Source organism: Varroa jacobsoni, unplaced genomic scaffold, assembly GCF_002532875.2.
Source record: "Varroa jacobsoni isolate VJ856 unplaced genomic scaffold, vjacob_1.0 scaffold_1312, whole genome shotgun sequence".
Lineage (NCBI taxonomy): Eukaryota > Metazoa > Arthropoda > Arachnida > Mesostigmata > Varroidae > Varroa > Varroa jacobsoni.
Window position 1 is genome coordinate 276,448 of NW_019214214.1, and position 14,307 is coordinate 290,754.

General features: G+C 39.8%; 1 protein-coding gene and 1 long non-coding RNA gene across 5 annotated transcripts in view; one reads left to right on the forward strand and one right to left on the reverse strand.

The window, feature by feature from the left end:
- LOC111268729 (uncharacterized) overlaps nt 1-4,666 on the reverse strand; it is a 53,091-nt gene extending 48,425 nt beyond the window's left edge. The window contains exons 1-2 of one of the 2 annotated variants that reach the window (XM_022847873.2): nt 4,406-4,666; nt 1,654-1,891 (exon numbers count right to left, since the gene is read on the reverse strand). In XM_022847873.2, the coding sequence (XP_022703608.1) occupies nt 1,654-1,873 (220 nt within the window). In that variant the 5' untranslated portion in view covers nt 1,874-1,891; nt 4,406-4,666. The remainder of the gene's footprint in view (nt 1-1,653; nt 1,892-4,405) is intronic. The other variant, XM_022847872.2, reaches the window with a different exon arrangement.
- Nucleotides 4,667-9,078: 4,412 nt separating this feature from the next.
- LOC111268726 (uncharacterized) lies at nt 9,079-13,743 on the forward strand. Of its 3 annotated transcripts, none has more exons than XR_002685380.2 (4): nt 9,080-10,147; nt 10,473-11,256; nt 11,738-12,170; nt 13,302-13,743. It is a non-coding gene; the product is annotated as an uncharacterized LOC111268726 (long non-coding RNA). The 3 variants fall into 3 exon arrangements; XR_002685379.2 differs by having other exon boundaries at nt 9,085-10,147; nt 10,473-10,904; XR_002685378.2 differs by having other exon boundaries at nt 9,079-10,147; nt 10,473-12,170.
- The last annotated feature ends 564 nt before the right edge of the window (nt 13,744-14,307 follow it).

Genomic DNA, 14,307 nt, shown 5'->3' on the forward strand with positions numbered 1-14,307 from the left:
TCTTGTTAAATAAATCATGGATGAGTGTTTTATCCATCCGCATTTCTAGATGTTTCTAAGGGCTCTTTTTTTATCTTTATCCTTCTTATCATTTAACTGAGGCAGGTGGCTAATAGCCGTTAAGTTTTCGGTATCAGCACTCGTGGAAATGACATGCTATGAGTATGCTTAACATGACCTCCGCTATGTCTAGCTTACTACGTTTGCCAACATTCAGTATTTCATTGTTTTGCCAGAGGCATATCAGCAGTCTGCATATTGTACATCGTCCGTCTCTCTAGCTAAGAGAGCCTCTTTTGGCGCTCAACGAAAAACCTTTCGTACATTCGTTTGAACCTGGTCCAAAGGCAGCAAAACGGGCCTGGCAGCGGGGCAAACTATGTCGTATTACTCCTTAGACGAGTTGACTAGTTTTGCTGATTGGGTGTGTGCCCGGCAGTCTTCTCTTGTGAAGTGGAAAGAAGTCGGGAATGACCTCGGATTTCGGATAGAGGTTATTCTCTTTACTTTTCCCTTGCAGCTTTCCTGTTACATTCCATATACCAATGCCAGGACTCCTGATCCCTTGCGACTTCCACCCACACCGGGTACTCGCATGAAAGATGGATACGATAGCTTACGTTGAGCGGCACCGAGGATATGGCCATTTTGCTGACTAGTCTTACTTTTTAGCCTAAGGTCAAAAATAACGCTGATAAACGCTTGAGCTGGCTTAGCGTTAGAATACTGGGCGATGAAACAGGTCCAAGTATTTTTTTTACCCCGGACCAAGAGGCAAATTATATGGCAATAGCTTTTTTAAATAAACAGTATTTCAGAAAAAGGGAAAAAGGTTTTACATCTGGAAAGAGGTTCTCACTGATATCAGAAAGTAGGATTCGTCCAGAGCTCAACGCGAAACTTTTTGTTTCGCCAATATTTTTGACCGTGTTGGGTTCGAGCTGATTGGCAATGCAGCCTAAGAAAAAGTAGAAGTTAACTTTTAAAGCATATATATATATAGATTCAGAGATAAAGTGTTTGCATTACTCAGCCTAACCCAACTATTGAACGAACAAAGACAAAATTTTAATTAATAACCTTTTATGAATGATATATATACGCAAAGGAAAACATAAATTAATGGGTAAACCCGCAAATATGATTACGGTTTCTGTTCGAATGTGTGCAATTCCAATCCGCGGTGACGCAGCCCGGAAAAGGCCAACGCGCGCTCAGAGCGGTGTGAAACTCTCTTATCGAAAAAAAAGCATTTTGTCTTGACACCTATGCAAATCTACCCGGAATCGTCTTATACTTATTTATCCAAAGTACCCCGTTCAATATTACATATATTGGAATGAAATAACCATGTAGGGAGGACGCGTTACAAGCAGAGAGCTTTAAACAAGTGTAACGTTGAAAAATGCACACCTTTTGGGTATCCAGGACACTCGATTTTTAACCATCCTTTACTAGACTTTGGAAATTCACTTAGATCAATATGATTTGAGAAATGATCTTGTTTTTTTCACATTACTTGTCCAACACTGATGATTTGTCGCAGTGCCTTTTGTCTGCACGTTGTCCTTAGGAGGATGATATAACTGACGTCGTGCATGAAAAGTAACTAAATTGACAAAAGTAACTGAATCAGTGAAAATGTGAACCTACCGAGCTTCCATGCTGCTAGCATTGTACATATGGCTGCATCTGATGGCGGGAGACAAATGACGATGTGACGGAACCCGCTAAGCTTGTCTGCCAGATTATGGGTTACTCTACCAAGATCTTCAAATGTGAGTTGTAGGTCATCGAATAGAAGCGCCGTTATCTTCGGGGACGTCCGCACCATCGACGTAAAATGGTCGTACATGTTCGTTGACGAGCACATCGTACCTCGGCGACCCGTCTGAAACAAAGTAAAAATGTATTGTTTCCCATGTTATTTGCTAAATTTTGTTATGTTGTTAATAAGTGCTGAGCTCTGAGAGGTTGATTTTTAAACACGCTTGTTATATCTAAAAGCTCAGTTATTTTTAACAGTGGAGGATGAGCATCGTATCGAGTAAACAGGTGCTCTTGACCTGATGACAAATCATATGCCCAGCCCAGATAACGCAAGGTTAATAACACCATACATTCGTGCCGTGAAGTTCATTTATTTACTGTTACAGAAAACAAAAAAGGTAAATCGGCAAAAAAGAGCTGACATGACAACAAACAGCTGCAAACTTTGGTTTACCCCAACTGTTTCTAATTATAGTTTTCAACCGTGTATCATCTGCATTGGGGTAGCTGAGGTCCGTGTGCTTTGAGCCAATGAAACTGCCACTAGCTATTCCAAGTTGCAGAGTCGATTAACTCCTAGAGGCTTCAGCTACCGTTCGCTGGATCCGTCGCTTCACAGAAACGTGAAGTTCGTCATTAGTAACGTGTACAGGTATGCTGGATTTCTCCCTAACATTCCTGTTCGCTCGGTACCGTTTAATCCCATATTGAGCCATAAACACGAAATAATTCTTCTATTGAACGACGACGTTTCGCTGAATAAGGTTACGAACGAACTGCACACCAATGAAAGTACACGCTATGGTGTTTTGCTTTTGGACGTTGAGAAGTTTTAATGCAAAAGTCTAATTTACTTCTTCGTCCGATCGATCGCTTACCAGCTTTGACGGCAAACCCCTGTCGATTTTCCTGTTTCAAAGTCAAGCCTTCGCGTCGGTTTAGTAAATCCCAGAAGAGGTACGAGAATAGCAGCTTCCAGTGGACAGCATCGGCATGACTCGTGGTTTGTACGCAAGTTCGACATTCAAAATTGTAAGTATGTCAGGTATGACATAGCCCCGATTATTCGTAGCCAAGTGGAACATCGTCGCGTACTAACTTTAGATTTGCCATCTACTTCATCGTTGACGTCGTCATCGATACACACGTTATCGGTTGCGTGTGTATTTTCACAGAACACTCTGCTGAGCTATAGCTTGACACCAATCGTAAATGAAAATAATTAGATCTGTACTTTGACAGATGCCCGAAGCATAAAATTCTGCTCCAGTAATTCTAGGCAGAAGATATAGTAATGCTTGCATATAACAACTGCATTAGAAGCAAAAGCTTTTTAGCCCTGATGGTCCATTTCAAAAAATGTCTATCAAGTAAAATAGTAATTTAGCGGTAGCTTATTTGGCAGACGTTATATATCTGGTTGAGCTTATAGAACCTAATTGAAGTCTGATCAGTGAAAACACATGGGCGCTCCCTCTATTATACACAGCCTATACGGATTACATACAAAACATTCGTAGCACCTTCACCTAATTCGCACCCATTTCATCGTAAAGGTCGATGTGATACAGTTTAAGTCTGCCAATTTCGATTCGGGTATATGTATATATATATATATATATGAGGTGTTCAAAATAAAGCGGTATCAAATTGATCTCGCTAAGGGCGGACGTACGTAGATGGATTTATAAATCTCTCGCAAGCCAGTGTCAAAACGTTTGCATTTATATTTTTTAGCACCTTTTTACTAGTGATAGTGAGCTAGTCGACGTTGCCGTGCGACGATTTGTTAGATATTCGCTTTACATACACAGTAACCCAACGTGCGCTAGTGTATATGAATAGCCACAAGACGGCTATAAATCTTTGTTCCAATGACAGGCCAGGTGTGCACTAATTTGCTTATTCAAAAAAAAAGCCGGGCAGACATGTAGCCTATGATTCAACACAGCATCTATACAAAGTTTCACCTTTTCTGAGGACTTTTGCGAATTTTACGAAGTAAAGAAAGAGGTAAAGCGGGCCGGTGCCACATATATAACATGCAACACTCAAAACGGAGGTGTTAACCAGAAATTTGCTTTTACTTCCCCCCAACAGAAATGTACTCAGGGTTGTAGAGACCTAACACTCATCCTCGCGATTCGTTTTTACATCCGCAGTAAATGTCTTCTCGAGCTCTTTCTCGTTATCGTGTATAGAAACCTGATTCTGTCCCTTCAGCAGCCTCGTACTCAGTTAGGATGCGGTAAATCATTGATTTCTTGCAAGCAAGGAAGTATATAATATTGGCGAAAATTATTCCCTCAGCGAAGATATTGGACGGTAGTTGACTTTTAGGAGATGGTCCTGCTGCCCCCATTACGATATCACATTGGCTACGAACTTGCTCTAGTCGATAAGAAGAAATGTGCGCTTATTGGCTGTGATAAAATCTGTCAAAAAAGCCTTCGTAAGTGGTGGTCTAAAGTATGACAGTAACATCACAAGCCGTTGCAGACATGCATTTGATGACGTAGTCCTTTTTCTATTCAACTTATTCTAGCATGTAATAATCTTGTATTCTTCATTTATGCACAGTAAGTACTAAGTGATGGTTCACAAATTGAAATGAATAATAATAATCGTACTCTACCTTGCAAGCTGGAAGTTTGTAAGGCCGACAGGTTTAATGTGATAAGGCTGAAATACAGTGCACGGCAGGACAGCCCAATCCGCACAATATAATTGAGTTTGTTCTTGAAGCAGCTACCCACGAACGGGAGCTATTCTGAACGGTACTAACTTTACAAAGCGTTAGTCAGAACTTAGCCTCTCGAATTGTTGAGCGAACTCGCTTCGAGCATACGCGTCTCTATCTGACTGCTAATGTTGTTGATTGGATGTTTCTAGGTGACAAGAAATACTGTGGTCCGACAAAAGTGGCCTTTCGCCTTCTTCGCGACCTTAGCTCGTCTATAGAGCTCAAGAAACGCTCGTTGGCCGTCACCATTAACCCTTTCCCTGGCACATAAACAGATGCCGTACTGCTTGGAACATCATCAACATCGTTAGACGACGTTGTCCGGCAACATAAAGAAAAACCTTAAGTAATATACCGTATATAGCCTGTCTGTAACCATTGTTTTTCTTGTTGTACTGCTTTATTCTTACTATATTAAGCGTATTAGGAGCGTATCATAGTACGGTGCCGCTGACACATCTCACAATAGGATACGTTTTATCGTCACGTCACTATCTTCTTGTGCTCAATCGCTTCAAGTTCATACCAGTGTAATTCTTGTTTGACGCGAAAGACCATATTTGACTTTTCTTGAGCGTTTCAAAGATGGGCATCTATTATACATCGTTTGTGTAATCTGCCCGACTAAGATTCTGTTACATGTCTTATCCCTGCCGTAACTCGAAAGGTCTACTATGAGATCGTACCGTTGCCGCGTTAGTGTGTGTACCATTTAATTATCGATTCAAAATACTCTGTGGACGCACCCGACGTATCGCACTGACTCATACGAATATTACTTGTCCTTTAAGTAATTACGTCAATCAATACATCAGCAGTGTACTATAGAATAACATTATTTACACAGTTATCCTAACGTATACATGCTCCTAATATCAATGGCTAAGCAGTCTTGAATTGCCTAGGCAAACCGTCAGGAGGTTGGCGGCAGATTTTAACAGTAGAATTTTTCAGTTTTCCGCAGGTGGAACTTTTCGACACCCGGAAAAGTTATAGGCATCCCTTATGATCCATTTGCCTTGAATAACATTTAATAAGCCATAGTAGTATTTGACAATACAGCTGTAAAGTTTTATTCCTTCTATAGCTTAAGATCGATGCAATTTTACGTCGTCGATTATCCTTGAGTGCACATTCAATGGCTAACGGTGGACTATTTAAACGAAGTTTAATATATCAAGCACATGAACGCTCACGTATCGAATAAAGCTGAACTAGCGGGCTCCAAGGATTATTGCTTGGCGCGTTCATTCAAGATACTGCCATCCTTCTTATAGGCCATGTGACAATAGAAAGGAAAACTATTGGAGGCAAATAATAATGTTCAAAAAGCCCGGAGGGCAAGAAAAAATGCGCGTGCTAAGGACGAGCGTGCGAAAGGTTCATCATACCTATAACGAGTGTCCTTTAGCGGATGGCAATCATTTTTTTTTCGTCCTCTCACTTGAGAAAGAATCAATAAATCTCACAAATAATTGATTCTCGTTTGGTGACAAATATCAAAAAATGCTTTTCAATGCCCTTATTTTTGTGACAGTTAAAAACAACAACTCATAGGTTACATTCTACTGCCGCCTCTTGATAATCCTTTTATCTTACTACCACTGCTGCTGTCATTTCAATTAAATACTACTCGATACAGCATGTACGTTCTTCCCCTATTATTTTGAGGGCAATACACGCAATCATATTAACGAAGTGGCCCGATGCGAATTATTTTTTTTTGAGCCTGATGCTCAAACCACTGCAACAACACCGCCGGCAAAGGTCTCGACCGCGATGCGGGCGAGACCTTTGCCGGCGGTATTGCTTCCTATACACAATATTTCGGAGAAGACCAGCAACTGCGCTATATAGTGATAATAATAAATTCAGTGATTAAAAAATTCAAGTTAGAGTCGAATCCGGCGCTCAGACATTGGAAGTCTGACGGCCGTCGAAGCGTATATCCACAACACAATATCAACATCATCATTATTGTTCTTGTTATGATTGCTTAACCTCCGTGTGGAAACCGAATTCGACCAAACAAACGAACGGGCAAGCTGGGTTGCCCTTGGGGGTTTAGCTGAATACGAATGGAATCGACTATTTTGTCTCTGCCAGTACGACAGCACGCTTAATATTAAATAAAAATTCTCATTCTCAAATATCTACGTATCTCAATTAACGCGGGAGTCTGTTTATTGAGGGTCTAAAGATGGCCATAGTTGTGGTCTACTTCAAAAAATTGTATCAACCGTTAGTTTCTCTCATTTTCGGATTCTCACAAACTTGCTAAAATTTAAATTAGCTTTTCTTTGTAGGATGTTTCTATATAGTTTGATTTAAGCCGATTTTCAGACCATTGTGTTCAGGCTCGTTTCAAGAGTTTGTAATAGCTTATTTCTTTGCTTGGCGTTATGTACGTGGTGTATAAAAGCATTTCAATAGAGCTTGTGTCAGTTTAGACTGTGTTTTTTTTTATGTTGGTTCTTCGCTGCTTTGTTATTTATTACTAGCCTATTTTATCTCTCCTATTCTCATCTAATCGTGCAAACTAGCTGAAAGGCCGAAGCCGTTTGTCTGTGCGTATCTTTTTGGTTCGCCATGTCTCAAATAGTTTCGCTTGGGTTTATATACGGTAAAGCAAAAAGGTTAGTTATTAAGGGAACGTAGTTTCGCCGTCGCTTATACACAGCTGCCATTTCTGTTGTCGAAAACTACAGTGACCAATTCGTGACCAAAGCCTCTCACGTTTAATGACAATAACACGGTATCTTCTGGGTGCCAGATCTACTTATTATTCATTTTTTTGGAGCGATATTTCAGCAAAAGCTATCTTAGTAAATGCTTAATTATCGATTTGATGATTCAGGTGTCATATCTAAATTTATGAACAAGTCAGCCCTCGATACGTTCAAGGAGCATGACGTGCACACGTCTTAGAATTGGGACGTTGCTAAACGTTCATTTTCTCGGACCGTCAACGGACACTCGTCTCTTTTTAAGCGAATTCGATCTTCGGAACCGGTGTTGAACCAGATCAGCAAAAGGACCGTTCGCCTTTATCAACTAACTTTTGTCTTCTATTTTACGTTCGTTGTATGACGTTGAAAATTAAATCAAATGCTCTAAAATGTACACTGGGATCAATATGGTTGCGGATAGCTAGAAAGAAGACCTTCCACACGCGTTTGGAAACAAATCTGCAAAAGTTTAATACATATAAAAAGTATCGATTACTAAATGCTTCCGGACGTGTGATCGCACGCCATATACACATACATACACAAACGTATAAGCACGCAGACACAAAAGCCCTCGAATTAATACCCTGCTCGCCACTACCTTATATTTCCGGTTATTCTGCTTATTACATATTATCCTCTTACAACGACCACAAATGTCCTGTCTTTGTTAATGTTATATATATTAGACAATTACCGCAACCTCTCATAATGACTTATCTAATTGCTCCAAAAAATGGCCCAAAGCTTAGAAGGGTGTAATAAATATTACGATATAATACCGTATTATTTCTACAGAAATTTAGCAGCCCGAAAACATTCTATTAGCGCTTAGCGCTTACACAAATACAGTGATATTGCGCACAACAGCATTTGTCTCCTTCTTTTAATATTATATAATATATTTGCCAATAACCCATGTTATGTTATTTATATGATACTATCCGATAAATTATACTATTGTTATTAAAGTTGCCATAGAGTCTGTAAAAAAACATAAATTCAAACCCAAAGATTTTAAGACGTTTCAGCTTATGTCAGCTTAAAATAAAATGAAAATCTCACCATGAGTGCTCTTCACTAAAGTGAGACTAAGAGATAACTTCCATCAACCAAAGAGGGGAGTGCAATAATTTTATTTTTTGTGATTATTTTCTAACGATTACATACTGATGCTGCATTTGCTGGTTGATTAGATATTAGAAAATAACCATTTCGAAGATGACGAAGGCTCGCCAAAAAGAAGGTTCAAGTAGGGTCGCTCGTACGTAAGAACGCATGTATTATATTTAAAAGCTAGGAAAAATGACATATGTGTGTCGTAATATCCAACAGAGGAATCAGGAAATACCTTTATTCATTGCCAGCTTTGCGAAATTAATTGTGATGCTGCCACGGACAGATGATTTCCTAAGTATAATTGAATATCATTAAGGCTATTTGTCGTTAAACAGATACTGAAGATGATGTGATGTTTGTTTCTACGTGGTAAAAAACTTCTATATACAATTTAATTAAAATTTAATTAATTTAATTAAATAATTAAGCTCACTAGGTTCACGTCTTTAGGAAAACGTACGCTTTATAAGGAAATCTAATATGAATTACGAGTCAGCTCTAATAGTTCCATAAACATCGGGAAGCTTGACTCTGCTTACGTATATATCTTTACTCTGTAGTAAAAAGGTATAGTACATCAACGACTTTGTGAAAGTAAATGGCCACAGAGACCGTCACTGCTCTCTCTACCCTTTGCGATCACAGATAAACCTTAACAGATTAACCTTGAGATTGACGAAGCCAGTACCTTCCTCGCTAGCAGCCGCCATCGCGGCAGGCTTATCGCTGCGGGTTGACCTCGGTCGAGAGCAACGTTAACGGTTCGTGGTTGTTGAGACTCTTCAGCCAGTACCCAGCGTACGTACGAACATGACCGTCGTCTACAAAAAAGAGTTTCCCTTAATGAAAAAGCGAGCCGACGTAGAATGAAGGTCAAAAGAAGATGTGAAGATAATGATAGAAAATGTTAATTAGTACCCCACACAATTTTGGCAAATATCTAGAAGTGAAGCACGGTGTTTACGAGGAGGATCATTGATCTCTTAAAAAATAATCTTGCAGCTAGTCGTAATCCATCAATTAAAAAAATCGCATCATCATCAGCTATCTATCTTCGACAGAGAAGATTTCGAGCAATATAATTGTTACGACTTCTATGAAGAAAAGGTGTGACCCGTCGCTGTTACTGATCTGAGGAACATGATACGATTTGAAAAAACTATACGATCATGACACAAGAGAAGACGTCAGACCAGCAGCGACTGTTATCCTGAAAGGTTGTTTTCGGCAATGGCTCTATGTTAGTGTCTTGGTGTCTGGATGTGTTTGTTCAACGCACAATGAAATTTAAAAAAGTGACATTAAAACTGACGTTGCGAGACGGATATGTTGCTACCGCTTCTTCTTTAGTAGACTGAATAAAGAGCATTAGAAATAAGAGCTATTTGATAAGGCACTTCACATTTGGGTTCATTATTCTATTTCAATCTCTTCAATGGGCATTTTGATTTAGCCCCTTATGCCCCACATCAGCCTGGTATCGCTTCATGTGTTGACGATTTAGTTCTACTCAAAGAGTTTGAGTACTGCATTTTAGATATACACTACCTAAAGAAGTGTAAACAAAAGATTATGCGTACGAAGTAAATCCTCTGGATCCTCTGAAGCAGATTTTTAACTTAATGGAGATCCAAAATTTTCTGTTCTTCGAACAGACTATCCATTGGAAATTGTGATTTTCTCCATAAAATTTCAAGGGAACTGGACAATTTTGTGCAAGTAATATTTACAACACGGTCATTCACAACAATTGTCACGCTGAAAGACGGTACTATGACGATCAAAGGTACAAGTGCTCTGCATCATAAACATTCCGCAATTCTAATCCTTTAACAGTTACGCCGTAGCTCCGATCTGTCGGAATACGTCGTCGGTTCCGCCACACTGTAAGACAGAAAGCAGCCGTACCAGTTGATTAAGGATGCTACCGCTTCCTGGTACCGCTATCGCTACCATTATTTTTCTCCTATTCTTCTAATATATGTTGCCTTTTACTAGCAGGTCCCACAACCTACGCAGCCAACATTCTACCATTCATCCCCAGCACCCGCGAACCTTTTTTATGTTCTTGATTCCTTTCTTTTTTCTTTATTTCCTCTGCAATCTAACAGGTAGTCGCTTCGGATATGTCTTCTGGCGCCGCTACTCCCTGATGCCATTGGTGTCACCGGATTACAAGGAATGTTAAAGTTACGATCGATTTTCACTAAATTCCGGTCTGCTTGTACGCCGCAGAAGTCGGGACGCCTTCTATTTGTCACCCAGTCCCGTTTGCCCAGTCCCTTCCTTTTTTGTCGATTGAACGCATTTTCGGCATCTTCCTTCTCGATCCCCCACACAGCAGAAAACGAGGAGAGGGTAACTGATGTGGCAACATCCCTCCCTTTCCTCGCAGCGGAAAAAACAAACAAAAAATACCAAGGCATTCAAACAAACCAGCAGACCTTCGCATTGGCGTTAACAGTTTTGCAAGCAAAAAAAAAAGAGAAGCTTCCTGTACATAGTCTTGGATCGTATACAGCATCTTCGCATTTACTGGCTAAGTATATCCTTCTTGGCACATATTTCCTTGTAGTAGTATAACAACGGTCTTCTGCCTTACTAAGTATAACTATTTATGTGTGTATGATACGAAAAGAATTTGTAAGATATATGTACATACTATTACTGATCATTAAACAACCTGAGGCCTATAAATGAAGGCTAAACGTGTTGAAAGTTTTAATGGCATCCTTAGTGCATAGATTTGTAGCAGAAAATCAAAAGCTATAGTTCAATACATCGGATTGAGTGAGAGGATGCGTTCTGACACCTAGTATCGTCATAGTTATATTGAAGACACCTACAAAGAGTAGAAAAATTGTAGTGACTGTATTGCTTTCATCATGTGACAAGGTAAGTTAATCCACGAACCACGAAATAGATGTTATGGAACTCGTTTCAGTACCTACCCCTACTAGCAAGAGTAGATGAAAACACTGGCTGTGAATGAAAAAACTGAAGTCTTAGTTTAAATAATCATGATAACACAAACATGTCTGCAGCACACGTATTTTGGTCATTCCACCACAGCTCCGAACGAAATGCCCTCTCACCTGAAACCTGTCTGTTTTACGAATTAAGATAATGCTTGAAATTGACTGATACACGAGTCAGCCGGTTCTGAGGTTTCGGGTTTATTAATCACAATTTTTTGCCTATGAGGTAACAAATTATTGCAATATAACAGCATATAATAGTAGTATATTGTAGTTGATACAGCTTTTTTCTTTGACTGACACAATTTCCGTTTCGTAGATAGACCCATAGATTTTGTATTACGACAAAGAGGGAAAAAAGAGGCTTAATGTCGGGGCACAATGTGGTTGCTTCAAAGGTAAACAACAATTGAGCAGAACTTTCGTCCCTGCTCCGCTCTTGGGCTCTCAGCAGCTCAGCCGGTGAACCCAGGTTTCCCCGGTGGAAAGTCCACAAAGAGGGATGAAGATTTTCTCCTCGATTAGAACATACCCCTTTAAGGGTGGTACTCCACTGAAGCGTACTTGCCTCCATGCGTGTACTGAAAGGAGTTCCTTTCGTGTTCCATCCCCGAGGTTCCCTCCAAGAGCCTTTTCCCATTGGTTCGCCTCATCGCGGCCAGAATCTCACTTACGTACAACTAGGCCCTACAGCCACCTCGCTAAGCAACCGACCAGGCCACCAAAGAGGCAGTCGGTGAGCCCTGAAATTGCAGCAACAGGTACGCGTCTTCACCAGCGAAGAAAAGACTTCTCGTTTTGGCTTATCATCTTAGAAGGACATCATAACAGGTAACTTACTTGGCCAGATCCAATGCATTTGCTTTGTTATCGGAACGAGAGCTGTGTGGTACGTGTTAGGGCAGGAGTTTACCAAAACGAATTTCCTGGTAGAAGTAGTAAAATATTTCCTATTTTTCGTGTTTCCGTTGAAAAAAGTCCTGTATTTTTAAAGTTACGCCGCATACTCACCAAGAAAAACGCTTTTTTTTTAGGTGCATAAAAATTAAAGTACATTTTCCTACTAGCAGTAGAATGTAGCTTACTGAAATGTTCCATTCGATTCTGGGAAGAGCTATTATAACCACTAAAGCATATCCCACAAATCGAAGTACATTTGTTTCTCCGTATTCAAGTGAGGGCACACGGTCTTTCGCAAAATAACGTGTGCTTTACGGTCCAGCGTATTGGTCTTAAAGTGTTTATTAAAAGCATAATTTTCTGATTATTACGACACAATTGTTGGATCTTCAGTGTTGTTGTAGATGTTCAGTCTCCTACTGGCTGCTGCTGAACCAGTATAACTGGTTGACGTTCCCGTGGACGCTTCACTCATCCTACTTGAAGCCGTCCTTGAATTGAATTTTTTTTCTGAAATTTTTTTTGCTCTGATAAATATCAATCAAATTGAGGACATTCTTGTTACAAAAGACCTTGCAAGCCTTTTGCAAACGTTCGAAAATAGTTAAATAAATATCTGACAAACAACCTGAGCATAGATGCAAAATAGTATGACAGAAAGTATATATGAAAATCTGATTTTCTATTTTACAAGGTAAACAATATATATGTGCAGTAAAAAAATCATTATTTGTGAAAAGTATACACATAATATTTTCTGAACGTGGCCTTATGCGTACTTTCTGTAAGTATTCATTTCTTCTTAATCCATTAGACCCGTCTCGACTTATCTTTTAAGCTTAAAAAACTGCAAGGGTATCTCAGTAGTGGGTCTGCTATTGATTCTAAGCTACCACTACCATCCTCTCCCGTCAGTTAGGTAGGCGGTTTTTAACAATGCAGAACTTCTTGTGAACTCTTTAGTAGTTCATGTAGTTCTTAGGTAGTTATGCACTTTATTTCGGTTAATTTAGTACGCTGCTATATATCCCTAAATATTCAACTTGATTTTGCCTCTTGTAGATCACCGCCGCCAGGAACTCGATCAGCCCGATCGGATTTTACGTCAGTTCATTGGTAAACTTCCGAGCTTGGACGAAATGACGGCATTAGACCTGTGATGTACGTGAGCTAAGCGATGCTGGTTTCTTCCATAAGCCAACAACCGTTACTGAGCCTCGAACGCACGCTCATTTTCACATGATCAGACAACGAAAATATCTGTTATTCAGTCTCTGTCAATCTTACTATAAATTTGATATATTTATCGAGGAGGCGAGCATAATGATTTACTCGATGTTAAAATAATCTCTCATACTTAGCTAAAACAGTTCTGCACTCCCGCCTTAAGATGTCAGACTTATACGAGACAGCTAGCCGTAATGAGAACATCATTTTGTTCTTTACTTGGAAGAGTGTAAGAACGAATTATACAATAAATGTGGTTTTTATTGTGTTCTCTAAACATCGTGCACATGCGTACCATGCCAATATTTGTCTTCTGAACGCTTTTACTACGCTTGTCTAAATGTACACCAGCTTTCAGAACGGTCGTTCAGTCAAGCCATCGGATACCCGTAACGAGTTCATCTTTACCAGCTCTGCCGTTTTATGTACGGTCTACTAATTTCAATGGTGAATCGAGGTTATGCTAGTTTAATGGAAGACTATAGGTACTAGACACAATGTCAACACCATTTTTACACAGCTTTTATACACGTGTTTTTTAACGTTTTAAACACGTGACGCAAGAAGTGGAATACATGAATATTCGTAACAGCCGAGAAATAATTGCCTTTGCTACAGAAAAATTCATCAGTCCGTTGTCAGTAGGGTTCTTGTTGCAAAGCCGCACCCAGCTATATAGTCCTATAAGGATAACACAAGAATACCTAGGACAAGAAACGCGCGTAAGAGATGCTCCTGTGCGTGTGTACACTCTGCTGGATATCATGTAAAAAGCCGCAGTTTTAATGCAGTTTCTTTCAAGCCACTGGGGCTAGCTTACTTTATCAGGCTCGTGATGGCA